The sequence below is a fragment of the Poecilia latipinna genome, unplaced genomic scaffold (genome assembly GCF_001443285.1).
Source record: "Poecilia latipinna isolate Pla-1442-1.1 unplaced genomic scaffold, P_latipinna-1.0 Scaffold2225, whole genome shotgun sequence".
Classification (NCBI taxonomy): Eukaryota; Metazoa; Chordata; class Actinopteri; order Cyprinodontiformes; family Poeciliidae; genus Poecilia; species Poecilia latipinna.
Window position 1 is genome coordinate 1 of NW_015114841.1, and position 27,742 is coordinate 27,742.

General features: G+C 39.5%; 3 protein-coding genes across 5 annotated transcripts in view; 2 read left to right on the plus strand and 1 right to left on the minus strand.

The window, feature by feature from the left end:
- Positions 1-122: 122 nt before the first annotated feature.
- LOC106936842 (B-cell receptor CD22) lies at positions 123-8,610 on the plus strand. 2 transcript variants are annotated; one of them, XM_015018068.1, is made up of 17 exons: positions 123-562; positions 812-923; positions 991-1,136; positions 1,223-1,343; positions 1,950-2,083; positions 2,353-2,475; positions 3,025-3,237; positions 3,340-3,445; positions 3,723-3,886; positions 4,570-4,719; positions 4,850-4,984; positions 5,754-5,835; positions 5,946-5,994; positions 6,199-6,285; positions 6,367-6,500; positions 6,931-7,049; positions 7,954-8,610. In XM_015018068.1, the coding sequence occupies exons 2-16, from the start codon at positions 832-834 to the stop codon at positions 7,025-7,027; spliced, it is 1,833 nt and encodes a 610-aa protein (XP_014873554.1). In that variant the 5' UTR covers positions 123-562; positions 812-831; the 3' UTR covers positions 7,028-7,049; positions 7,954-8,610. The 2 variants fall into 2 exon arrangements, with proteins under 2 accessions (XP_014873554.1, XP_014873555.1); XM_015018069.1 differs by having other exon boundaries at positions 127-563; positions 773-923; positions 3,025-3,171.
- Positions 8,611-9,332: 722 nt separating this feature from the next.
- On the plus strand, positions 9,333-16,002 carry LOC106936843 (B-cell receptor CD22-like). The gene is made up of 10 exons (XM_015018070.1): positions 9,333-10,298; positions 10,393-10,731; positions 10,810-11,034; positions 11,923-12,201; positions 12,768-13,058; positions 13,135-13,213; positions 13,921-13,951; positions 14,107-14,250; positions 14,331-14,419; positions 14,598-16,002. Exons 1-10 carry the CDS (start codon positions 10,259-10,261, stop codon positions 14,659-14,661), a joined length of 1,581 nt encoding a protein of 526 aa, XP_014873556.1. The 5' UTR covers positions 9,333-10,258; the 3' UTR covers positions 14,662-16,002.
- The window catches only part of hpn (hepsin), a 23,409-nt gene continuing 11,393 nt past the window's right edge, over positions 15,727-27,742 (minus strand). For both annotated transcript variants that reach the window (XM_015018072.1, XM_015018071.1), the window contains exons 3-13: positions 19,867-19,974; positions 19,674-19,715; positions 19,353-19,482; positions 18,746-18,865; positions 18,542-18,582; positions 18,158-18,323; positions 17,807-17,997; positions 17,096-17,191; positions 16,824-16,966; positions 16,563-16,727; positions 15,727-16,330 (exon numbers count right to left, since the gene is read on the minus strand). In XM_015018072.1, the coding sequence (XP_014873558.1) occupies positions 16,286-16,330; positions 16,563-16,727; positions 16,824-16,966; positions 17,096-17,191; positions 17,807-17,997; positions 18,158-18,323; positions 18,542-18,582; positions 18,746-18,865; positions 19,353-19,482; positions 19,674-19,715; positions 19,867-19,974 (1,247 nt within the window). In that variant the 3' untranslated portion in view covers positions 15,727-16,285. The remainder of the gene's footprint in view (positions 16,331-16,562; positions 16,728-16,823; positions 16,967-17,095; positions 17,192-17,806; positions 17,998-18,157; positions 18,324-18,541; positions 18,583-18,745; positions 18,866-19,352; positions 19,483-19,673; positions 19,716-19,866; positions 19,975-27,742) is intronic.

Here is a 27,742-nt window from a genome sequence, read left to right on the forward strand (position 1 = left end):
GGGATTGTTCAGTTACAGATTTTAAATTTAGGATTTATATTTTTTACTTTTAAGTTTTAAAATCAAGTGGTCGATTTTTAAGAGCCATTATGTCCACAATGTCCTGCAGCCAGGTGCCCTTCTCTTTACACTCCGGTTTATTTATAAGTATTGATTGTCTTTTGTGCAAGGTAGTCAGCCAGGCCCACAGTCAGCAGCACAGGTCGACGCCACGGCTGCACATCAAGGAGGACACTTCCTGCTTAACTTTGAAATGCTACTGTCTGAGATTTCATGTTTGAAATAGATTAGAAAAACAACTGGCCATGTACTTGTTGCATGTCATCACCCTGTTTACAGTCAAGAGATGGTAATTCAGGTGAGAATTGGAGAAAATGTGGTGGAACAGATGCTGATTTTTGTGCATTATTCCTAAATGAAGAGCCCTGACAATTGAAAGATTCAAAGCGTTTGTGTCTCCTAGGTACTCAGAGCAGGTGGAGTGTGTCGTTTTCCAGAAGAGTGATCTGTGTGTGGGCAGGAACTACAGTCACTCTGCCCTGCCGTTATGACTACCCCTCAGGTTGATCATTTGTTCATTTTGCATTTCTTTAGATGGACGGTTCAAATGTTTGTGAAAACAAGGAAATGTAATTTGTTAGAGTTTTATCTAACAGAGTACAAGAAATCTGAAAAGTTTAAAAAAAATTTCCCACTTCACACTAATAGTACGATGTGTTGGTGTATCTCATAAAGTATCAGTAAAATACGTTGTTGTTTATGGCTTTAGGATATGTTTAAGTGAACAACAACATTGTGTAAAACTCCCCAGGTCACACTGTGAGGCGCGTTATGTGGTTCCGTGTCTCTGTTGAGGGCCGCAGGGAGTTTGCTCACCACACCGACCCCAACCAGATCAGCCCATCTTACCGCGGGCGCACACGGTGAGAACTGCAAGTGCTGTGATTGTTACAGTAAAATTATGTTACTGAGTTGCTGCCTGGATTCTAGCTACACCGGGGGAAGCTATTCCAGCTGCTCGGTTCAGATTCGGGCTGTGAAGCTGGGCGATGCGGGCCAGTATCACTTCAGGTTTGAGACAGACCAGCCGCTGGGGAGATGGACCTCACCTGACACCATTACTCTGGATGTTACAGGTAGGTGAGCAGAAACTACAGCTGCTGAGACATCTCAGAAAAAGTCTCAGGATTTAATGACGTGTCTTTGTCTCTGTGTTTCACAGACCTCCAGGTTCAGGTGCATCCAGCGAGGCCAGGCAACATGTTTGGATTTGGAGAAACAGTCTTTGTAAGTTGCCAGGCCAGAGGATGTGCTGCCCCAGGGAGAAGCCTGGCACTCTACAGGTAAGTCTGCATAATGCCCATTTTATTAATATGAGCAGCCATCTACTGTGACCAGATGGGGGTCGACAGGACACGGAGGAGACGCAAAACACATTACTGAATAGTCACGGGTCAGAATTACTTTCTAAAAGTAGAGTAAGAAGGCAAATTTAGGTCTTTAGGTCAATCAATGGTTTTTATCCAGGAAAGAAGATGGAGCAAAAGCAATGAAACAGAAGTACTCTCTGTGAGAAAAACAAAGAGAATACACACACAGTTAATGGCAGCAATAGCTCTGTCAGTGACTGCGTACAGGAAAGAGGCACAACTAAACCCTGGTTAGGTGGATCTTTGGATGCAAAAATAAGAGAGAAAAAGATGAGAGATGAGAGAAACGACACTTATTTGACATAGCTAAAAACTGGCACCTTTGAGCTAGTCCAGGCCATCCACTACAGCTGTGCTATCTGTCCAACTAGCCCAATGCTAACTGGCTAGCTAGCTGGCTAACTAGCCCAAAGTTGGCATTGTGTTGGGTTTCCTTTCCACCCCCTATCCCTATCTCTTACCAGCTAATGGAAAGAAGTCATAGTTTACCATCAGTCCCATTATCATGTGATATTTTAGGAACGGATTGAACCTCGGCTCGAATGAGAAAAAGATGATTAACCGCTTTGACCAGCAGCACGCAGGGGCATACACCTGCCGCCCAATCCCACCGCAGAACGTCCAGTCACCACCAGTCTCTCTGACAATGGGGCGTAAGTAATGTCAGCCAAGAAAAACAGAAACTTTTATGATTTTTACACCGTGGACATGCATCTGGAAGTAATGGACAGGGGATAATATTTATTTTGCTCTCATTCATAGACGAGGACAAATGTCTGACAATTTGAAGAAAGCATGAAGCCGAGATTTTAGGGAATGATAATCAGACACTTTATCAGACGCTGTAATATTTGAACATGCGATACCAAAGCTGTTTATATTTCGTCCTAAATCATGCTTTCTCCATTGTTTCTCACTGTAGACAGTCCTCGCTCCACTTCCATTGCGGTGTTTCCTGCGGGAGAGTTGTCAGAGGGGGGTTCAGTCACTCTGACCTGCAGCAGCGATGCAGCCCCACCTGTTGAGAGCTTCGCATGGTTTAAAGGTACACAGCAGGGACTACCTGCTGAATGTTGGTCGGTTGTGAGCTTTGAAGATTGTTTTATAATGGCATGCTGTCCTGCTGACTCAGCAAGATGTCCAGATCGATATGATGCCCTTCTAATCTAGTGGTCAGTCGCTGAAAGAAATACGCCGCTGTGTCACATCACATTTATCACCACAAGGAAACTTATTAAGAATAGAAAGAAAGAAAGCGCTTCAGTTGCATGTGTTTTGTATCGATAAATAGGAGTGACAACAAATGTACCACCAATAATCTCCAAGTAAAACAGTTACTTCCTAGCATTTTTTTAACTTTAAATGTTTTCTTCAGTCATTCTTTTAATAATTTACTTTTCACTTAACAGTGAGTAAATAGGTAAACAAACAATGTTCCAGTTTGTTTACCTGCGAAGTGAAAGGGATGGGTGCGCTTGATTCTTTGTAAGTCACACACCCATGGTGGTGGAGATAGTAAAACCTTTTAAAACTGGTTTTAAATGATAAGCTGTCACTTTTTATGTAGATACACATTTTTCTCCTTTCTTCGCAGACAACGAGAGCGGCAGCATTCCAGACAGCTTCCGTCCTCAGCTCCACCTGTCCTACCTGAAGTACACAGACAGAGGAGAGTACTACTGCGTCGCTCGCAACTCACTGGGAACAGACCGCTCCGGATCACTTCTTCTCAACGTCAGCTGTGCGTCTTTTAGCCGTATCGTGGTCCAGATGCATCGCAGGGATGCAGCAGGAATATTTATGATAATTAAGTACTCCGCTAACCGGTTATTCAGCAGGACTGCAAAGATTAACATCAGGGTCTTTGTTGTCCAACTTTATGTTTTCTGTTCCTGTTCCTCCTGTGCAGACTCTCCCAAAAACACACACGTGTGGACGAGTCCTCAGAGAGACATCAGAGAGGGCTCGTCTGTAAACCTGAGCTGCAGCAGCCACGCCCAGCCTCCTCCCAGCAGGTAAAGCATCACCTTGAATCAGACATACAACTTTCTTTACTGTCCCCTTTTTTTTTTTTCTAATGCTGGTTTTGCTACTTCATCATGTCATGCATTTGTTGTGGCTATTTTAATAATAATAATGATAATAATAATAATAATAATAATAATAATAAGGCCCTGGTGTCTTCTTGACCAACCATTTTCCATTTCTGTTGATTTGATGATGTCAAAAATCTGTTGAAAGAACTGGGCCCAGTGGTCACCGTCATCATCTCTTCCCTGATTTCCTCTGCAGGTATGTTTGGTATCGAATCATAGGTGACCAGGTGGTGCCTAAAGGTCACAGTCAGAACCTGACCTTTCCTTCAGTGGGGGCTCAACACGCGGGTCAGTACTACTGCATAGCATCAAACCGACTGGGTTCCCAATCCTCTCTTGTCTCTTCACTAACAGTCCTATGTAAGTACAAGACGCATCCCTCCGTCTTTTTCTTACATAACCCCCTTTTTTTTTTTTTTTTTTGTTTTCAAACAAATTAACGTTGTCCTGCAAACATATTCATACCTGGTGAACTGCTTAAAATCAGACATGTGGAAGAAGGCTCCTCTGGTTCTCCGCGACATTTTGGGTCAGTAATTCATGGAGCGTCCAGCAGGAGCTCTACGCTGGTTGTCCATAAAGTTTCTCTGGGTCAACATGTGGAAGTCCTTACCCACTGAACTAAAACTGAACTCTGACTGGGATCAATTCAGATCAACCTGAAGAAGGAACTTGAGCTTTTTTATTAAAAAACCAAAAAAATCAGTCTTAACATGGCAGAGACAAACTAAATATTGATTTTTAGATATCTTCAAATGTATCATTTCCATTTTTAGTCCCAAGACTACGTGCTACTTTGTGTTAGCTTTACATAAAAAAAATACACAGCATTTTATGGTTGTAGCAAGACAAGACGTGACAAAGTCCGAGGGCTGTGATGGTAAAACTGCTGGTCTTTGCTTCGCTCTCTGGCTTGACTTGTCTTTGATTTTAAACAGTAACCAGACCAAAATGATTAGAACTGCATGTTGAACTTCAGCTTCTCTTTATGAAAAAATGATTTATGATAACATCAATCTTCTTTTCTTCCCTCCTCTGTGCAGACCCCCCTAAGAACACCTCGATTCTGGCTCGCCCTTCCAGCGTGGTGGACGCGGGCCGACCCCTGACCCTGACCTGCAGCAGTCAGGCCTACCCAGCTGTGGACAACTTCACCTGGCACAGACTCGCTCTGGATGGTGGCACTGTACACTGTTAGCTCTGATTTATTTATTTATTTTTTTTTACTTTTTTTCTTTTTTTTTCTTTGTGGTGAATGTTTGTATCACCGTTTGACTTAAATTAAAACCGTAAAGCTTACCGTTTCCCCTGTTCTTGATGAAGCAGCATGGATCACCAAGTCTGGGCCCGTCTTCACCTTCTCTGAGGTCGGTCCTGGTGAGAGCGGTCAGTATTACTGCGAGGCCAGGAACCGAATCGGAGCCCACAGCTCTCCGGTCCTGACAGTCAGAGTCAGAGGTACCAATCAGCTCTGATGGATCATCTTGAATGTTACCATTTTCCTTAAAATGTCATTTCTGCTCTTATGATCAGTCCTGTTTTATTTGTTTATTTCCTCTTTTTACTTTTTTCTAACTATTATGGGCAATCTTTTTGTTTTAAATTAACAATATAATCTATTAAAGTGCGGCCAGCTTCGCACTCAGCATTCAAGTGTTAACTTCTGTTAAGTGATTGGCAACACTAGGTTTTGCTGCAGTGAAACCCACCTGCTGCATATTTACAGCCATGTTTCTAATTATCTCAGACGCTGCAGAAGAAGACGAAGGGGGGGGAAAAAAACTCCCTCTGAGTATTTGTCAGTGTTTATACCACCGAAGGTTTTCAGATATGGTTTCTGTTTGTCTGCGGCGATGAGCGATGAAGCCTCCCTGTCACCGTCGCAGTGGTCCGTCCGGCCTCTGGCTTTCATTGTTTTTCTATGATTCACTGTGAGTCATGTAAACCGCTCTCACTATGAAGAGAGGAGGTGATGAGGTGCTGCGGAAAACTGCCACTCTAGTCTAGACAGCTGAAGAAATGGAGCTTTGGAAAGAAGAAGTGGAAATACAAGACTCGAGTCCAGACTGGCGTTTTCTGATGTGCAGATCTTTAGCTCCTCAAATCACTTTCCTTTTCTATTTTTATGACTTCTGTTCGGTTTTAGCCCGCTGAGCTTCCTGCTTTTGCGTTCGGCGACTTCGTCTTTCTGTCATGCCGGTGACGTTTGCGATGTCTCCGACTGCAGGTCGTTTGAAGGCGATCGCCTTGGCTTCGGCGGTGGGCGTGTCTGCTGGTCTCATCTCGCTGACGGTGGCCGTCATGATCAGGTGACTGGAAGTACCTTCGCCTCTGCAGCAGCTGTTTTTTTCTTCATGTTTATTCATCACTTTTCTTCATCAATCTTTGCCACTGACTGTGCCTCTCTCTGCGTTCACAGCAAGAACATGCACAGAGTAGACACGGAGTCCGTAGACGATATAAACAAGGTGCAGCTGTCTTTGTCGTTGTTTTTAATCAGTCTAAGAATAATTCAGCATTTTGTGTTTTACTGAAGCTGACAGTAGGAGAAAACACGGGTTTGAAGAATGATCCAGGCTACCGCAGTGAAGTCTGGAATGATTTTTCATGATTTGTGATCCTATTTATCTGGTTTATCCTCTGAGGTTTGTGTCTCTTCTGTTTGACCCCAGCGTCCAGCAGTGACACCCGACACACTGCGCCGTGAGCCGGCCGAACAAACCCTCCCCGTCAGAACAGGCAAGATGTCCGACATCCCGGTGAGCCGCGCTCGACGTCACCTGGGGGAAGGTTCACCGATGAAAGGGAAGAGGAATGAGATGTTTTTCATGTGCACACAGGAGGAGCCGGAGGATTTAAGCGACACCTCCCATCCCTCCATCGTTCCTCTGATGGACGCTCCGCCAATCAAAGAAGTTTCAGGCCGCAGCTCCGCCTCCAACTTCATCACTGTGCATTACTCCAGGATGTCCAGGTAGACACTAACCAAAGCATCCAATGTTTTGTTCTTAATGTTTCTTAATGCTCCTATATTTGTTTGACAAGTTACCTGTAGGTTAGTTTTGTACTAAGACAAATGTACAAGAAACTCGACCAAAAATACTTAGTAAAGTTTTGTGTTTTTGCAGTGTAAAGAAATGTTTGGGGGGTACTGCTAACTGTGACACCAGCGATCCAGTTTGTGAAAATGTTTCTTCCCCCACTAAATGAGCCTCAACACGTTAAAGCTTGGAGTTTACCAAATGTGAGAACATGGCACTGCGATGTGAAAGAGTTTCACGTTCAGGCATTCTGCACTTCCTGATCAATCGCTGTAGAGGGTTTTTCTTAACATCGTCTTTTTGTCTGGAAGATCAGGCTTTTGTGAATTTACCGATTTGGTGGACCTCATCTGTTTCCCGCAGCCCGGATCAGGTCCAGGTGCACAACATGAGAGGAGAGAGGAAACCGAGGGATTCTTCCAAAGTTGTTTACACTTTACTGCCCCAGCCTCGGCACTGAGCAGGAGGAAACGCCTCGTTAGGTACGACTCCTCACAGCACACACTGCAGAGGACAAACCCTCTTCTCTGAGGTTTTGAGCTTTGAGATGGTTCCATTGACATTTCACAAATACAGCAGAAATGGTAACATGTAACAGTGGAACGAGTTTCCTGAACGATTTAAAGTGGCAGAGTTGACCAATGAAAAGAGAAATCAGATTCCAATCTCTTATATTCCTCTGTTAGGTTGAAATCTATTTACTTTTGCCTCTTTTTAGTCGTACTAAAATAAGGATAAAACTGCGTTCCCAACAGTGTGTTGGTTCGCCTTTAGTTTTAGTCTGAATCACTGAGGCCTGGGTTTCACCAGACCCCTGAAGAAACAAGATGTTAGCAGCAAGCGCTTTCAATCCAATACGATTTGAAAGGGAGCGTCCATACGTATGTTGAATGTGCAGCACATCCTGCAGATGCTTGATTGGAGACCAAGTCAACACCTCACATCAGCCACTTCTTACTGGTTCTTCAAAAGAAGATCTGTTCCAGCAGCGCTAGAAATGTTAAACGCTGCTGATATTAAAAGAAAGCTGGTGCTTAAGAACTGGTTTAGAAATGCTGCGTATGGATTTAGTGAATCCATACACTAAATAAACACAGCTCTATGTGGTTGGTGTTAGTGCTAATCGGATTATCTAATAATGCCGAAACTGTTTTTACTCTGTTGTCTTGATCCAGAATAAAGAAACTCCAGGGATTTAAACATGGCGCCTTCATAGTTCTGATTGGTTGTTGGTCCCCACACTCTCAAATCATTACACTAAGGACAAAATGTCCACCTTCTGCCCTGGGTACCATGAGGAAGAAATATTCACTTTACCCGCCATGTTATGTGTGATCAGCGTTCATCCTCCTGTTATTCTGTTGCTCTGATGTCTTTGTCCCACAGAACACCTGGACCGGATTGGTGTGGACCGGACTCTTTGCTCCCATCACCTGGTGGCGCAGAGCGCTTCCTGTATCACTGAATCGTGTGATACCATTCCAGTTCAGGCAGCTGAGGACCTCTCTGTGAACCCGGCTCCTGAACTCTGCTGCATGTCTTCTCCTCTTTTCTTTCAATGCATCCCGGAGTGGCATGCTGTCCAGTGAGGTGAAAATGCTTTAAAGTTCTTAAAGGGTATATAAAAAAAGCACCTCATGCTGCCTGGTTTGCACTTCTGTTTTCTTTCTCCAGTGACATTTTGGCACAGAATGTATATTTGCTGTTATCTTTTGCGTTCTCTGACCATTTAGACTGCTGAATGTTTGTATTCTAACATAATTGTCTGTGATAAGACTAATAGTGTGAAATTAGGAATATTAGTATGTGAGTCCTTAGAGAACATTTTGACTTTGCAGTGATTGGGATCTGATTACTTACTCTCTGCGTCTTTGTTGAATGCAGATTATTTTAACTAACTGTAACCTAAACGGTGAAAACAAGGATAGTGAAGAAATATTAAACTCAAGTGACTTCTCACTTTGTTTTTTCTAGTTTACTACTGATTGTGAATTATAATTTGGCCCTAAATAAACATTATGTGCGTATCGACTGAATTACTAATTACAACTGTCAATTTGACTTTTTTCACAACACATTTGAGAAACTCCTGTGACTCAAGAATTTGTTGCCACGTGGACGTTTTGTTCTTTCTTACAACACAGATATGATGTTACAAAATGTGAGGACATTAGGCATGGCAGCTACATTGCTGACGTTTTGCAATGATGTTCTTTGGTTGGTCAAAAATGGAAATGAAAAGCAATCACATGCTTACTCAGCTTCTGTTTCCTCACATTTTGTCTCAACCTGATCGGTTTCCTCAAATTTCATATGGCTCGACATCAAAAGAAATGTTAATTCCTAAAGTAGAAAAAAAAAATACATTTTAATCTTTACATTTCCTTTATAATGCAGAGATTCAGCTGCAATGTTTAGGACTGAAAAGGAAAAGAAAAACACTGTATGCATTACTATATGAATATGCAATTATGTTTTTTTATTATTATTATACCAGGATTATCTGAACAGATTTAAATGAGAGCGCGGGTTATATATATATATATATATATATATATATATATATATATATATATATATATATATGACAAATAGTATACATCAGACTGTCAATTACATATTTTGAATAATGCCTTATAATTCTACATGTGATCAGATTTAATAAATGAAGATCATATGAAGGTTAAAACTGAATAAGCCATTGAGTTTAAGAACATTAAATAAACTTATATACAGTAAAAATGAGAAGAAAAGAAATCAGCCGCGTTTAGGAATCTAAATGGATTTCTAATAGCGGCTGTGTGGATCAGTGTCTCCCCCTAGTGGACACAGAATAGATAAAGCTGGCATTGGTCAGCCACCAGGTCAAAAGGACACGTGAGGTCGTGACTTTATTAAATCACAATCTTTACTTTTTTTAACAGTTCACTGGAGATTTTTATTGACCTGTCAGAATGAGAGATGCGCTTCCTCCTTGATCAATTCTCTGTAAAACTTGAAAAATATTTAAAGTACAAAAAAAGATGAACATACAAATCATACCAAACAGCCCACGTTGTTCAAATTTTCCACAGAAAAACTGACTTTGTGATCTTTTTGGTAGCGGCTCTTTCTCCGTGTTAAGGAATTTGAAGTCTAGTAGTAAAATCCTGCTGAAGCACACATCCCGCTCTGCAGACGGTGCAGCGGGCAGCTGTGGCCTGTCAGCATATGAGTAGCTGTAACCCTTTTAAAAACATGTCCAGTAGCCACATGTCTTTTACGTATGTTACATAAACATCTCCGCAGAGACATTTCCTAAAAGAAGAAAAACAGTGAAAACCAGTAAACCGTGCATGTCTTACTTTGCATAACCGCAGCGTTGCGCTGCTGGATACTGAACATTCTGTACTCTGTCTCAATGCTGTGGTTCAACAAATAAGCTGAATCAGTTTTCTTCTTCCACATCTTAACTCTCCGTGTCTTTTGCCAGCCTATTTTATCGTGAGAAGGTGTTTAGCTGAAAGGTAATTGTAACTCAAAAGTGTCCCAATATGACAAAAAGGAAGCAGGGGAAGGAAGACGTTCCACTTCTGCTTTCCACTGACCAAAAAAAGAAAAAAAAAACGCCCCAGAGATATACAAAATGAGCTCTTCCTCCTGTCCTCATACTGTACTCTACAATTTCATGATTTACTGGCTGATTTAAACTATGGGAAGGTGGATCATCATTATTCTGGGATTAATTCCAGGTAAGATTATATTTTCTGGATTGTTTTTGCCAATGAGTTGACATTAACTGTATCTTATTTGATTTTGACATTTTATTATTTTTTTATACTGAAGGTGTCTGGAGTGGAACATGGGGGGTGACCTATGAAAACCAGTGCGCTTTAAGAGGGACGTCAGTAGATTTGAAGTGCAAGTACGGCTATACTTTAGGAAATTTCGTCACCTGGGTCGGCTGGTTTAAAGCCCAACAGGTCTCTAACAAATTGACTCAGGTTCCCCTCTCACAGCTCCCTTCGCCGCCAAACCATTTTAAATACATTGGTGATTACCGCGGCAACTGCAACCTGAGGATCAATAATGTCCAGCCTTCGGATCAAGGAGCGTATTATTTCAATTTTGCCGCAACACTTGGGAGCTGGACAAGTGACACGTACGCTTTCTTGTCTGTGAGAGGTAATAACACAACAACGTACGAACACATTTCCAAGACTTTGAAGTGACTCGTGCGTTTCTCTCTATCTGCGGCGACAGAGCTGACCACAGTGGTGGAGCCGAGCGTTGCCAGGGAGGGGGACGCTGTCAGGCTGACCTGCGAGTCGGGCTGTCCTGAAACTAGAAAGATCAACTGGTTCAAAGATGGGCGACTTGTTCAGAGGTCACAGTTCCAGGCCAGCAGAGAGGATGCTGGGAGCTATTTCTGCGCCATCCAGGGAGAGGAGACGGTCCGGTCGGCCTCTGTTGCTCTGAGTGTTCACTGTGAGTATATGAAGGATGTTAAATATTAAATATTGTCAACTTGAAAGCACGTCTCGCACACCCTACTCTGCAGTAGAGTGTATGTCCCAATTATTCCTGGAAAAAAGTGTTACTGTACTTCCCCTTTACTTCCTGAGTCACGACTGGCTTCTTGTACAAACACAACTGACTCATTGATGGACATCTTCTTGCTTGCTTACAGACAGAATAGTACTTTAAATTTGCCTGATATTTTAATAAGGTAATTGGAGAGAACACACAACCAACATGTACCAAATATAACAAACAGCTCTATTTATAACCAGACCTCAACACCAAGAATTGTTCTGTGTTCATTTTTTAATGAACAATGAGTTTATTGCTTAATATTTTGTATTTTAAAGAATTCTTAGAACAATATTTTGTTGACTACAGTTATTAGAGCTAAAATAATTATTGAAAATGAAACCTTAAAAGCAGTTAGTTTTTGTTTTTTTTTCCTAAATCTTCCCTTGAAAAATCTAACTGAAAAATAAGGCTTTAAATTAGATCACATTTATTCTTGGCATTCCTTGTAAAGAGGAACAAAAAGACACTTTTAACATCACTAGACACACCCCTAAGAATTCTGGTGAAATTTATTTTACTGAAGAATTTCAATGTGTATTTAACCTTTACAAACTTGATAGAGGTCTACAGGAACTTTAAATTAAAAATATGACTTCCTGCTAACCCATCTCTCTAAGCTGCTTTTCAAAATGAGACCATTCGGAGAAACTACAGTTCACTAAAATACCAGCCACTCGTTTAATCTTACGAATCTTATGTAATCAAAGAAAACCTTTCATCACCACCGTCTGAAGCCTTTTGCACTTGTGAGACTAAACTTCCTGCTCTTCTGTGAACCAGATGCTCCTACGGACGTAACGCTGTCAGTGAGTCCATCTAGAGACGTCGTCAGAGGAAGCATGGTTACCTTGACCTGCAGCGGTAGGGCCAACCCTCCGGTGGCTCGGAGCGGATATCGTCTCTACAAGGACGCAACGTATGTGAGCTCGGGGCAGAGCCATGTCATCTCGGACGTCCAGCCCAGACACAGGGGGCGGTACCACTGCCAAGCCTGGAACAACATCAGCAGGAGCGGCAGCAACCTGATCAACTCATTGGCGGTATACCTGGACGTCTGGTGTGAGTAGACCGACAACTGGAGTGTTTACAGAGACAGAGTGTTACTGATGAGGATTATTTGGTCTGAATTTGTGATTTTGCTCACAATCATCTCACTCACCACTGGCGTTCAGAACGCTGCGATATCCATTTCTCTTGACATTGACAGATGTTTTTCCTCCCAATAAAAGTTTCAGCAGGACGTACGGCTAACGTCTTCAATAAGCTAACCATCTGACTCTTACAGAGCACATTTTCATGCAGAGGATTTTCCGAAGTGAAACATTAGCAAGTTTCCTCTCATTGGTATTCAGCCAGAACATGTGGTTTCAGTTCATCATGTCCAGGCAAAACTTACAGAAAAAGTCCTGCTTTATAAGCTTTTCTTTGAGACAGAGGTAGCAGAGCAGGTGGTATGAAACAGAAGAACTGCTGCAGTCAAAACAGTCTCTCTTTCAATGTGAATAGTATTTTAAAGGCACTCAGATTGTGTACAGACTAAGATCCAGCCTTGTACGAAAATCTATAAAACATATAAGAAGAGCATTTTGCTAATATTATTTTTTAATGACTCTTTTTCTCTCCAGATCAGCCGATGAATGTTTCAGTTTCAGTGAGTCCAGAGCATATTGTTGAGGGCAGCGGCGTCAATCTGACCTGTATTAGCAATGCTAACCCTGCAGCAGACAACTACACCTGGTACAAAAGAACAGAACCGACCGGCTCCCACTCCCTGGTCCATGTGGGCTCAGGACAGGTGCTGTCCCTTCCCTCCATGGAGGCGTCCCACAATGGCCTCTATGTCTGCTACGTGAGGAACAGCCTCGGAGAGGGCAACTCAACCGAGGTGGTCCTGGCCATGGCAGCAGGGCAGCATGGTTTGTGGCATTCCTCACTCACTGCTGCTAACCATTAACTTTATTAAAACCTAAAATGACTTTGTTTGCTCCGCAGGCAGCCAGTCCCTTCCCATCTTAGCTGGAGTCGGACTACTTCTTATTGCGGCGTTAGTTGCCGTGCTGCTTTTGTTCTGGTGAGTCATCAAACAATTAGGAGTTTGGGCGACTAATTTGAGTCATGCGGTTGTTACTGTTGGCCAACTTACAGCTTGTATGACTTCATTGTCTGGAAATCTCCTTTTCTGCTTGGGACATTGCCTTTCAACAAATTTCAACACACATAACTTACGTAGCATGCATCATTTGAATTTTTATTTTTGACAACCAGTTTGCAGCCACAGCAGGCAAAAAGCGACACAGAGGTCACTCAAAGTGCCTTGCAAAAGTATTGATACATCTTGAACTTCTTGATTTGTGGTGATGTAAAAACCACAGCCAAGCGTAAGTTGTTCTAAAAATCAGGAAGGGCCAACATTTCAGACTCTGGATGTGCAAAGCTGTTAGACACATTTCCTGTATCTGGAAAAACACAAATCAGAACTTTAAAAAAAAAAAAAAATGTCTGTTTCACTCTCTATGAAAACATAACCTGATAATTCAGATGAATGATAAAAAAAAATATTTAAAAAAAACTGTATTTCTTGTACATTTTCCACAGATCTCCTACAAACAGTAAAATAATTACTTGTATGTAATCTGAGTGTCGACTAGTAGTTGATGTATTTGCCAATATTGCAATATCGGTTAAAAAGATGGCACAAGATAAAGCAAAAGTAAGGAACACGCTGTTCTGTAAGGTTAAAAATTAACGTCCTGTTAACTTCCTTTGTTGTTTTTCCAGGAGGAAACAGAGGTCTCAGGTGGATAAAAAAGTGAGTGCATCTGCAATAAGCTGTGAAATAACATCCTAGTGAGCTGTGGCTTGCTGTTTTTGCTCAAATAAAATTTTATGTGGCATTTTGGGGAAAAATTGAATTAGAATTTTAAAAAGGAAAAACAAAGACTTTTCCTCTGGTTTATCCATCAGACTCATTTAGTCTCCAGACTCCATGGAGGAACATCAAACCCTGAAGAACCGACAGAAACAGTTTATTCCAACATTCACGTGCCTCCATCTTCTCCTCCACCCGTCTTTGACCCCTACAGCTCTCCAGCTTCACGCGGGAAAAATGTAAATATGTTTGCATGAGTATACAAATTAATATCTCTAATAGTAGTCTAACTGAGACCATTTCATTCTTTTATCTTTAGACTCCTAAATCTTCTGAGGCTGAGATTATCTACACCACAGTGACAGTCAAACCCAGAGACAGGAGCGCAGCACAACACAAAAACTCCTGGTAGGTTTATATGTGCAACAGCATGTTTCCATCATTAAACAAATAGTTCACAATACAATACATCCCTGGAGAAACTCTTATCTGCACTGCAACAGTAGCAACATCAGCAGGTCTTAATCAGTGGATTGATTGAGTGTCATAAAGTTTATACTAATTTACAGTACGATCTTCTCCTCAGGTCTGAAGGCAGAGAAGATGGCGGCTCTGTGATCTACGCCTCCGTCGTCAAATCCAGCAGATGATTCATTTCCTGACAACATCTTTGTTTTAAAATACACAGTCAACACGTTTCAGGAGAAAGAGACATTAAAAGCTAAAGAATTCAGAATTTTTGTGAAATATAGTTTTTATTTATTTCTTTTAATATTAAATTTTGCGATTACAAAAACAGTTGCTTGTATTAAAACTATATTGTGATTTAAATGTTTTATGTCATTTTTGGACAGCATGAACCACATCATGTCTGTGTTCTGCACAACTGTAAATATTATATTCAACGCAGCAATGTGTTTGTAAAATTTGAATTAAAGAAACATTGAAGAATTGTCAGTGAATGAAAAGGAAACTAACTTCTGCCTTCATCAGTCTCAGAAAACGACCAGTTTATTATTTTTGATCAAAAACCATTTATATTTGCAACCTGCTCTCAGCAAACACACTGATAATTCCATTGTTTTTTTTCATATTAGGTTATGTCATTTTTATTTCTGAAAAGTATAAAACATATCAATGCATTATTTGGTAAATGTAACACAAAGAGGAACAATATTATCTTGCTAAAAATATTTTTTTGTGTTCATGGTTTTGTGGTTCAAGTTTAATATAACAGTTCTGGGGATATCAGTACACATACAAACAAACACATTCCAGTATATTACATTCACAATTCTAAAAAAATAATCAGTAGAAAAAGGTTTTATGAGATGGGAATTTAATTATTATTGCACACTTGAATGGCAAGATCTGTCCCTTTCCTTTCACCTTGCAATTATTCTCCATTATGTCAGTTACATAAGGCTCCATTAAAATACTTTGAAGTTTGTGTTTATAACATGACAAAAGCTGAGAAAGTTCAATAATTTGAACAGAGACAGGACCTGACTAATATTTACAACAACAAAACACTGATTGGGGCGATTGAAGTGGATATAAAGTAAAAGGCACATACTGAATGTTATGTGGAAACGTTATAAAATGTGTTATAAAGGATAAAAGAGAAGGTGCGTAGCACATAAGTGAATGTGAAAGCAAAGAAAACTAGCATTTCCACTGTGAGGCAACCTCAGAAAATAATGTATTTTTTTTAAATCTTTAGGTGTTTGGTTGTCTGCATTGATTTGTTAGCTTATATATAGTGTCAAAGTGGACGTAGGATTTCTACAATACACACTGTGATCGCTGTCTTCAGTGAAGCTCAATCACAGAAGACAGAGATTCATGTAAAGAGTTGATAAAATCTTTTTTTAATTTTTTTATCAAGTTTACTTCCAGAATAGCTCTGATTGATTGAGCTTCATGGAAGTTCATATGTACAGTTATCCACACTTCAAGTCCAAAGTCTACTTCAGATATGAGAGAAAAATAAACTCAACAGGTTTCTCAAAAGCAGGATTCAGCATAGTGACGTGTCTTTTGCTTCCATATCTTCATAACTTCTAAGAACAACTGGTTAAACTAGTTTCCTACCAGTACACCTTCAGTGAAGCATAAGGCTCAGGAACTGGAGAATGTTTCTGTCAGAAATATCTGAAGCCATGATAGGAGGGGAAGGTCACAGTTTTTCACTTCCCTGTCACGGGGTCACAGTATCAGCGACGCAAAATGTTCATCTTGTCATCCAAAACTAGAGAGATGGATGCAGGTGCCTCACGGTCGAGCCAGTTTGTGAACGCCTGGTGAGTTGTGATAGTTCTGCAGAAAGATAAGAGCAGAAAGGTTTGTCTACAAGCTGAATGAACGTTCTGGTGTGCTGGTATAAAAAAGCTCAAATGAATCAGTTGCTGGTTTCATTAAAATTAGGTTAAACAGATTAGTGTTTTTAGAAATAAGGAGAAACATGTAACACTACATAGTTATCAGTATTTCAGATCCAGGTTCTGGTGTTTTTGCGTCTAGAGGTGTACAGATAAGGCATGACTCTTACCCTCATGGCTGTGGATATCCATGGCAGAAACCTGGAAACTCTGGTGTAGACGCCTGGTTTTTTAGCCATGGCGCAGCCCGTTCCCCAACTCACCACTCCAAGCAGGCGATAGCGGCTGCTTTTAGACAGGCAGTCAGCAGCCACAAAAGGTCCTCCGCTGTCTCCCTAATGCCACAATTACAGCCAACACAGTAAAATGATCACACAAAATAATCCAAAGTTGTTGACACGTTTGAGTTTATAAACCCATTGATATCTGACCTGGCAGGCATCGATGCCTCCTTTCTCATAGCCAGCACAGAACATGCTGGTGGTGATCTGGTTGTCATAGTAATCAGGAGCGTTACACACAGCATCACTGATGATGGGGACGTTTGCTTCCTGGAGAACGTCTGCCAGATGACCTGTGGGAGAAAAAAAACAATGAATTTTTTTTTGGGCAAGAAAATGAAAAAAACTTAAATAAAATTGAATGTAACCCTTAACTAAAAGAAAAAAAAAAATCTCAAAGTATGTTAAGGGTTTAGACCCACCATAGTATCCAACATTTCCCCATCCTGTCACTGTTCCCATCTGTCCGTCCACCAGCCGTTGTCCATACGCTGGCAGACAGACGGGCTGGATGTACTCTGCAAACATGGACACGTAATGCATTGTTGCAGTTTAACTGAACTTTTATGCCATGTTTTATGTTCAATTCTTGTTTTTGCTACATCCTCTTAAAAGTTTTTCTTACTTTAACTCAGAGCATTTACTAAAATTAAAAAATAATTTCACAACAAGTCTATAATTAACAAAGCTAGACGTCATCCTACCCATAGTTTTGTACTGAAACTAAAAACCAAACAGAACAAACTGTTCTGTTTGGTTACCTTTCATAAACCTTTTTTATTTACATATTTTGGAATATTGCATTTCAGTTCATGCCAGTTAATCTATGACGCACCAATTCAAAACAAGGCTTACGAGAAATATCCAGACCATCACTGTCTTATGATTCAAATGTTGGTTTTGTAGTTATCCATGTTGAACACTAGGTGTCAGTCATGTCCCACTGAAATAATGGTTGGTTTTCTATCCTGTACTGCAGCAGTGCACACTGTACTCTTAATGTAACCAAACTAATTAGTCAGAAAAGTGGTTGTTTTGACAATCTTTGCAGTGTTGACAGGTTAAAGAAGGTGTTAATCATTACAGACATCAACATGTCAAAAGAATATAGCTTGTTTTTTATGACGTCTTACCGTTGAAAGTAAGCGGCTGTGCGAGGGCCAACACGGCGATGTCTCTGCTGTTGTCATCGATATTGGCGTCTACAAAGGGCAGGTAGCTACTGTGGTAAACGATGGTCTTCACCTCAACCACGTTGGCATTGACAGGTTTGTTGTAGATGGAGCCCAGCAGCACGCGCCATCGATTAATAAAACGATTCCGCCTTGGAAAAAAATGGAAAAGGTTTTTTTTAAGCTCTTCACAAACAGACACATTAACTAAACACATTTGAAATATCTACATGTAGATTTTGTAAGCTTATAAATAATTTGTGAAACTGTTTAACCAGTTCCTAAAACACAAGCAGTAATCGCCTCACTTACTCTGGGAAGCAGTGAGCTGCAGAAACGACCCAGCGATTAGAGATGATGGATCCTCCACACTGGTGAATGCCATCGTACTGTAAGCTGACCTGCCAGGGCCAGCTGCCCTGCCTGGCATCCACACCCCCAACTATACGGTCTGCCGCAAAACTACGCCTGCCACAGTCTGCGAAGGAGAGACATGGGAGGGATGAAAAGGAAAGAAAATAAATTCAACTTTTAGAGACAAAAAGTTTTCTCAGGAATGAAAATGGAGTCACAAAAAAACAAGATCAAAAAGAACCAGAATCCACAAAAACTTAGTATTCTGGTAGCGGTGTCGGGTGGCAGAGCTTGAATTGTGCCAGTGTGCCACACAGAATGAGTCCAGGCCTGATCTCTCACCTTGGCATAACAGTGTAAGAACTTCCTGGCTCTCACAGGCACTGAAACAAAGACAACCAGAGTTAATGACTGCAGGATACTCAAAAACCTCTAAGCATCTTTCATAAATGTTAAAAGAGACCAAATTCATAAAAACACACAAGAGAACCACAGAGAGGGCACTGTAGCAGACAGATGAGGAGATAAACCAGCGGTGTGAGTTACCATGGGTACAATGAGTCTTTGATTTTCTTTCCATAGCTGAGCTCTTCCTGTCTGACACAGAAGAACTCTCCAACGTCACCACTGGCTTCAGGCACTGATACGACCGAGTAGTTCACCACGCTGAAACAAACACTAATCATGAGTTATGTCTTCTAAATGACTGGATTACTCAAATTTAAAAATGAAACCATGGGAGCTAACTGTGCCCACCGTATGAGAACATGATGATTTCACCTTGGCCACTTGTCTATTTTCTGAATAAAAAAACTTTGACTAAATTTCATCTGTTCTAGAAATGTCTTATCGTTACAAATACAATTTTCAAAACAAACAGAATGATGTGCTGTTTTGGTTCTGGTCGTGTGTGCTTATTCTTATATCTATGCAATCTAAATGCCTTTATGCCAAATTTTACTCTGAGTAAATCTTGTTCTTTTCATTAAAACAAATTGCTTTGAGAGAAAACTTTTTTAAAGCAGGATTCTCAACCTTTATTGAAAAACATGCAGAGTGATCAATCAGTCGTAAGGCCAGCAAATTAAATTACCATTATATTCATGAAACCAGTGCATAAATAAAAAACATGACTTGATAACAACGATCTCACCTGACAAATCCAACTTCCTCACAACTGATGCTAGCAAGAAGCTCATTGGCTGACGAGGAACACACCTGGCGCCACCTCCTCTGAGCGGAGTCAAACACTCTGAGATGCTGGTCAGGTGAATTTACCTGAACTGGAGGGAAACAAATGACTTCAGAGATACTTCTTATTGTTCTGTGGTGTTTTCCAAATAAATTAATTAATAACTAGATGAAATAGCTTCACTGTGAACAATAATACAACATTTGATGGCATGTTTATGTTTGTGATTTAACATAACACTTATAAATTGATTAATTTTGATAAATGTTCAATCTGTCTTACCATCATACAGTCCTGTGTCCTCCTCCATAGTGCAGAATGTAACTACAGCAACACAATAAACAACAGCAGGTCAGTACGTTCTGATTGGAAATCAAGTGAAAGCATCAAGAAATATCAAAAGCAGCTGATTATTGTCGTCACATGCTTGGAGAAATGTGTGATATGATTATGTATGAAAGCAACGTAGTCTGACCTACGGCCCAGACTGCAGCGCCGATGGCTCCAATGGTCATGAGCGTTGCACAGACGCCCATCAACCTCCAGGGGGTCAACACACAGGTCAGAGAGATGCCTCTGTTCCCTACACACACACACACACACACATAATGGACATACAACTTAGTTCAGATTTGCCTTGGCAGAACAAAGATTAAATGTTGTATGCACTGAGTGGCATGGTTAGAGTAGTGGTCACAACAACTTTGACCAAATCCTGGAGAAAGAACTGGAATAAACGACTCCACCTTGGTCATGCATACGTTTTCTGCTCTTCTCAGACATTTTCTGGAACCATCTCTGAAAAAGAGTCTCTTCATTTTTTTTTTTTATCTAAAAATCTTTTATAAAATTGTCATTATGGTCAAACAATTTAGTTGTAGTTTCCGCAAACCACTGGAAGTGTCTCTAAAAATTACAGTCTCTGTCCCTGAAAGCATTTCCAATAAATAACCTTATTGTTTGTGTTTCATTAGAAGCCATGTTTTATTCCTCTACAAGTGACCTTCTAGCCCATGTAGATACAGAACTTGTTTTGATTATTAAAATGACACCAATCAGCTTCAACCAGCATCTTTTGCTTTTGTTCTGGAATCACACATTTTGCGTCCAAACACTCTCAACCAGAACCCGACTCCTTCCTGAATATGAGGGCTCAACTGTTCATATGTCTGATATATTTAGACATCTAGAAATTATACCAAAGGATGAATTATACTAGTGCAGTTTCACATCCTGACATAGTGTCAGATTCATTACAGTTTCTTTATGATGTCTCTAAAGGAATCGCTGTGTTTGTGTGTGGATGTGTTTGAGGCAACACTTCAATTAAAGGAGAATTTATTTATTCAAAGTCATGACATTGTTCATTAGGATTTCTCTAATCTAATTATTCAGGCATTAGCAAAAATAATAATAAGGTTTGCAATCTTAGCATACTTTTTATGTCAATAAATGTTAATTGCCATATTGGTGGCTAATCTTTAGCTGTAATGTTGAATAATACACTTTCAGTGAAGTTGTGCACATACTTTATTCTCCTGTTGAAGCAAGTTTAGTCTGAATAGTTTTATTTACTCTATCAAAGTTAAAGTACATTTATTCTGAAACACTGACACCTTTTTTTTTTTTTTTACTTTGTACCTCAGAAAAAATGAATGAAAGGGCCGGACTAATGTTTAATTTAGACAAAGCAATTTTTGGACTCCAAGCAGCCCAGATGGCTGCCGTGATGTGAAGAGGTAGACAGTTCATGTGCTGGCACAAAGTGAAGAGTACAGATCTGATCAATAGTCTAAAGTCTAGCATTTACCCACAAAGCAAGAACAAACTCCTAAAACTAGGATATAGTGCCATGTCTGTCCCAGGAGTGTGAACCCGTGTACCCATGCTGTTCTCATCAAGCACATTTTTGCTCCTTATTAGCAGTGAAAATATTTTCAGCTGAATTTTACATTTCAGTGATCAGGTTTGTCTGTTCATTGACTCTTTAAAAGGAAATTTCACATTTTTTGTTACAAAGTTGAATATATATTTTATCCCTCCTACTTCACTTGGAGCTACATTGAATTTTCTAAATTGAAGTATGCACATAGACTTTCCCACACAAAAGCTTTTGATGTTTCATTTATTCATTTATTTATTATATAACATTTGAGTCTCTGGCACACGCTGTTTATCTTTCAATACAGGTCAGCTGCTATCACTTTCCCACTTTACACCACATCCCATCTACACAAACCAGTATCATTATCAGGGTTAGAGCAACAGAGCAGACAATAGCCAGGGCCTGAGGCAACACCTCCAAACACAGACGGACATTAAATCACATCACACAGCCTGAGCGCTTTTTTCAGCAGAGTCAAAGCTTTCTCTGCTCTGTCATCATCTGGAAAGGACGAAGGAAGGAAATGTAGCTCGTTTGTGTTTCTTTACACATTTAACAATTATGTTTTTACTCTTCTAATTATTATCATTGGCTCTGAGAACCTCTGGAGACGATGGTGCAAAGAGGTATTCTTAATAAATTAATGAACAACCTCCTCTTTATCAGATGGTCATGCAACTAAAGAGTGTCTTCAGTCAGAGGCTTCTTCAGAACTGCTTTAAGTCTGGCTGCTACAGCAGGTCCTTCCTGCCTACAGCAATTCATTATAAAATATGAGTTAAAACAACATTTAGCTTCCCTTTGGGATTATTAAGATATTTCTACAAATTGAATTCCTTCTGTAGCTCTTCTCGGTTGGTTGAAGCTTTAGATGTGGAAATAAAGCCCACCTTGTGTGAAATTCAGCACACTTACAGTTGATGCTAAGCAAGTTCACTTTTCTTTAACCAAAGCTTCAATTTCCTTACTTCTTTCTTTTTAAGTCATCTCTTTCCTAATCTTTCAACTTCCAATCTTCACACTCTGGATTCTTTCTTTTAGTTCCATCACAAGGAATCCTCAGTAGTAACTTATGCAAAAGTGCTTAATAAAGGGTAATAACAGAATGAAAATATATCCAATTCTGTGCCGTTAGATGTGATAAAACATGCACAAAAAACAAGATATCTGAAAAGAGATTTAACACTTCATGATTGTTTTTATGTGACCGAGCAAATGTTGTTACACAAGAGAAGCACAGATTGATTCATATCTAAAACCAGATACACAAATCAGGGTGAGATGAACACATAAATCGCAGATTACAGCCAATATAAATAATATTCAGATATGAAGAAAGCTAAAAAGATGAATTAAAATAAGTTACTATATAAATATAAATAAATTACTAGATTCACCGAGTTTCAAATGTACATTTTCAAAATGAGAGAACAAAAGCACAAAAACTTTTCGCAGACAGTTTTACATAGCTGGAGGAAAACATATAGAGATTATGATTTTTTTTTTTTTAACTTAAAGACCTGCAGCCAGACTAAAAGCCTAAATGCTCTCCTTTTGCAAAGAATCATAGAAGAATGGCAAAGACATAATCTCTCTCTAAACCCTGAATTATTCATTTAAAAAATTCCATCAAGTGACCATCACTTGTTCTTAAATATCTATGATTTCAGTATTTAATGAAAGGAATGATTGTTCTGTATTTCTTATCTGTGATTATCAAACTCATAATAATCACCAGTTCATTCTCTTGGAATATCTTGAAAATACGCTTGAAAATGCACCAATAGGTGTATTAAATATAACATATTTTGAACTGATTTTTTATCAATATTGCAACCAAATTCATCCCTTCATTTTCTATATCCTCAGGGGGCTGCAGTCTAGTCCAGGAATCACCTTAGCTGTCTAAGGTGTTCACGACCACGTGGAAAGGTCAGGTAGCTACCGAGCCAACACACACCAAGCACACAATGATGTACACACACACACACACACGCACGCACACACACACACGCACACACACACACATTCTTACCCAGTTTAGTCTGTGGTTCCACTAAGATGCCTCGTTAGAAACTGTGGGTGAAAACCAGTACATAGAGAAAAACAGGACAAGAACTGGGAGGACATCTGCACATGAAGCAGTGTTAACCACCAGAGTTAGCATGAAGCAAAGCAGCACAGTCATGTGGTCCAAAGGCCTGGAAGCATTTACTGAGGCAAGTGCTGCCAAGTTGTATGCATAGTTTTATTTGACAAGATTTTAACTTTATTTTTTATTTATTTATTTATTCTGTTTCTTCATAATCCACAATTTAAATGTAATTTTTCAAGGCTCATAATACTTTGAAAGGGCCATTTTTTGTCTTATTCTCCTGGCAACGTTATAACGTCTAAAAGATTTTCATTTTGGACTATTCCATCCCTATATCGGATAAAACAAAAGAGCACAATTGTTTTTATTCACAGTTTTAAAGTAACAAAATAAAACATAACCATTGACGACCAGGATGTTTGATCTTTCGCTTCATAAGTGTTTCAGATCAAGCCAGTTCCCTGGACAATCAGGTATGTCAGTACACTAACAAGCAGGTGCGTATTGCAGGTTTATTCAGTAATGTAGGTAACAGAAAAAATTAAATCAGCATCTCCATAAAGTTTGTTGTGAGACAGAAAGATAAAATAATTGAACCAGAGTGAAGTACTTTTAGTGTCGTCTCTGGTTCAGGAGGCAACATGTGAAATACAAGAGCTGCAGGTAGAATAGGTAGGATAAGAAATAAAACGACGGGAACACGGTGTGAATTTGATCAATAATAGTGCCTCACAGCAGATATTATCAGCAGGACATTCTTCCTCTGTTTGGCTGGAAATACCACAACCTTTCCTCCACACCTCGGCACCGGCATATTTATTCTAACAGCAGAGGAAAGAGGAACCAAATTGTCCAGTTTCTATCTGACCTGCTTCTTTCTCTCATACGACATAATTTCCAGTAACACAAAACGAGCTATATTTCCTGTCTACTTCTACCTGAGATCATGTGTGTGTGTGCGTGTGTGTGTGTCAGTAAGTATGAACCCATTGGTGGAATCATGCCTAGAATTGCTCCATCGGCCAAGATTGTGTGCACAAACAAGGAATATGATTTTGGTGTTACATGTTCAGAGTGTAAAATCAAAGTCAAATTAAAGAGAAAAGTACTTAAAGACTGGACTATATGGTAAAACACACCAATAGCATAGATTTAATAAATTTTTGCCAGAAGATGTGAACCAGAAAGACAGACAAAAACATTAAATTAACAAATATTGCCACCATTTCAACAGGATGTTAAGAAAAGCTGTCAGGTACAGATATTGACCAACACCAAATCTGAAAAATTATTACTGCAGTCTGAACTTCATGCCATGCTGTGTTGATTATGTGGAAATGGGAAAAAAAATATTCTAAAACCCAGGCATGTCTCACACTTTAACTTAAACAATCGGCTGAACAAACGATTACAGGAAGTGAAACGGATGCCAGTTTAATATCACATTATCGTCACATCAATAATGATCCTATTTAAAAACATTATTCTAACTTATACCAATATGAAACAGAAATCTACTAATTTATCAGCTCTCTGGCTCAGTTATCGTTCGATCAGCCATTGTCACTTAAGGAAATAAGTAACAGCATAAACAATTCGTATCTATCCAGGAATTAATATAGGATGAATCCTTGATATTTACTCAGGCCATTATCTCATGTTTACTTATTAAAAAGCATAAAGTTTCTTATGGCTCTTATTGGCCAATTAGGCTTTTATGTTGTGATTACAAAATCTGAATCAAACACACAGACTTTGTTCCAGGGAACCAAACATTTTTTTTTAATGTAGGAAAAAAATGCTTGACTCACACTCAGTAACACAATCTTAAATTATTCTAGGTGTTAATCATGAAAAGCTGTGCTGTATTGTAAATCTGATGCTAAATGCAACTCACGGCTCATTATTAACTAGATTAAAACATTCACTCCAGCAAACAGATTTTAAAGCCAATTTAAAAAGGAAAGAAGGAAATATTTCCATAATAGCTTTTCAAAGAGTTTGCAACTTGAACACTTGTAAATAATCCAAAGGCTTTTAGCTGGGTGTGGAATGGTGGGATCAAGCAAAGATTTACCGCTGACTCCCACAAGGAGATGGAGTGAGAACAGACTCTGAGTCATTCATGCAGTGGTCGTCAAGGAACAACAGTAAAAATAAAAAAACAACCATGTGCACGAGCGGTTATGCTCATGTCTGGGTTTCCCTGATTGCTCACACCCACGTGATAAATAACTATGTCTCGAAAGATATAAACACAGATTGTCTCTAAAAATAAATAGCAACCCTTTTGATTTTAACCCAGAACAAACAAAAATAAGCCAGGCAGTGCGTGCCACTCCTCAACGAGGCTGTTTTTCCTCTAATTACACGCAACATGATTCACTCTGGGCGGACGCCCCTCAGTCAAACAGCTAAGCAAGTCGTTTCAAGGGCTGAGACCATTTGCTGCCAAGCAATAGTAGAAGGTGTTTGGGGTGAAGACAACTTTGTTCCAGTCCGGATTAAAAGGTAAGGTAAGTCATGTACATGTTGTGGTTGCATGAGCAAAAACAGCTAAAAAGGTGGAAGTATCTCACTTATTCATACAGTCAGCTTTGGTCTTCAGTGCAACAGAAGTTTGATAAACATTTTTTCTGTTCAAATCCATTTAATACTTTCAGTTTATACAAACGTGTAGAAATGTGCTTCACAGTGGTCTCACTTCAATAATAGCCATTTATTAGAGTGAACTCATTTGGAGTAGTAAGACAGGAAAATATGTAAACAGTGCTACAGATGGGTAAAACTAAGACAGATTTTTGTTTCCTTCTCTGTCTTCCTTTGGGCTACACTGATGGTAGTAGCACTGGGATAAGGAAGCAAATCCTGTTATTTATGATACAAAATGGACGAAAAACATTGTGCCCTTTTATTATTTACATGGAAATCACAAATCTGTCAAGCACAACTGAGATTTAATAAATAAGCCAACATATTTAAAAGGTCATTTCAGATTTTTTTAATTGATCTATTATTAAGTTATTATCAATTTGAATATTCAGTACATCCTCGAAGGCGATCCAAGTCTAGCAACCTAGTCAGACATCCGCCATCAACACAAAGCTGGCTTGGCGAGCCAGCTGATTATGAGTCTGTCTGGATAATTTTTAAGATAACGTCATTAATGCCACTAAACAACTGACACAAAATCCAAAAGATAAATCTGTTCTTGGTAAAGCCGAGGTGCACATGGGTTGCAGATGATCTGGAGGAACCAAAGTACCTGGCAGCATCAACCACCATGACTTCACAAAGAAACATGTCGGCTCTGGTTGGAAACAACAGCATCAATTATAAGAACAATTTGTTGCGAAGTTGTACACTTATAATATCCACTTCCAAAGCGCTGTATTCCTCTAATATTAACTTTTTTATTTTGAATAGATTGTAAGGTAAATAAATTGCTAAAGTCTGCTAAAACAGGCAGTGTATGCCTGACAAAACGCTCACAGTGATCTGACGTCGTTTTGCTTCAGGTAATAATAAAAAAAAGTGAACTAACTCTTTAAGACTTGAAGCAAGACTTGTATCAAACTGTTCAGTCTAACTAAAAAGTTTTTAAATTTAAAAGAAAAAAGGTTCACTCGGGTAAAATGCACAGCTTCTACTTTTGCATACATGTTATTCTTAAGAGTATCATCATTAGTTGCTGTATTAGTAGTAGTAAAGTTGTTCTGTCATTTCACAAAGTCAGAAATAAACTCCCTCTCCAACACACACAAATTATGTTGTGTGAAGAAATTACAGCCCCATCCAGCATGTGTTTCTATGAGCAGGGTAGACACTGTTGGCTACTTTAGAAACTTGTTTTTTATTGTTTTATTCTAAAGTCTTGAAGTTGTTTCTCAGTTCATCGTCTTGAGGTCAGAAGTAGACGGTCTGCCAACCACTTCAGGTATAAAGCACAAGAAATACTTGTGTTGTTTCCTTCTGAATGTACTAAAGAAACAAAAAAAAACCAGGAAGTCGTCCTTGGACAGCTACATGTTGCTAAATACAGCTACGTTGGTTATGTGTGATTGCTAACATACCCATGTTTTACTTTTACTCGCTTCTGTTTGCATCTGTGGCAAAACCTCCAAGACCTCCTTCTTTCGATGATCATTCAAAGACCCACAGCAGCTAAATACATATTTAATATTAACTTAAAAGCAATGGTATGACATAAAGGTTAGCTTAGAAAGTTGGAGACAGAAAAGGAAAATTAAACACAGAATGAGCCCAATGTCAGGCATGTTCTAATTTTTCACAATATGTTATCATCATATTTCCCAAAACTGTCCAACAGTCATGTGGTCTAAAAGTTTTTATGGTATATTTAATAGAGCA

What these genes read in the sequence shown, in the direction of transcription:
- LOC106936842 (XM_015018068.1), top strand. Translation starts at nt 832, where the DNA reads ATGTGGTTCCGTGTCTCTGTTGAGGGCCGCAGGGAGTTTGCTCACCAC. An exon ending in ACGGTGGCCGTCATGATCAG is followed by an intron (nt 5,836 to 5,945) that starts GTGACTGGAAGT and finishes CTGCGTTCACAG; the next exon opens with CAAGAACATGCACAGAGTAG. An exon ending in CCGTAGACGATATAAACAAG is followed by an intron (nt 5,995 to 6,198) that starts GTGCAGCTGTCT and finishes GTTTGACCCCAG; the next exon opens with CGTCCAGCAGTGACACCCGA.
- LOC106936843 (XM_015018070.1), top strand. Translation starts at nt 10,259, where the DNA reads ATGGGAAGGTGGATCATCATTATTCTGGGATTAATTCCAG. An exon ending in GGTCTCAGGTGGATAAAAAA is followed by an intron (nt 13,952 to 14,106) that starts GTGAGTGCATCT and finishes TTTATCCATCAG; the next exon opens with ACTCATTTAGTCTCCAGACT. An exon ending in CAGCTTCACGCGGGAAAAAT is followed by an intron (nt 14,251 to 14,330) that starts GTAAATATGTTT and finishes TTTTATCTTTAG; the next exon opens with ACTCCTAAATCTTCTGAGGC.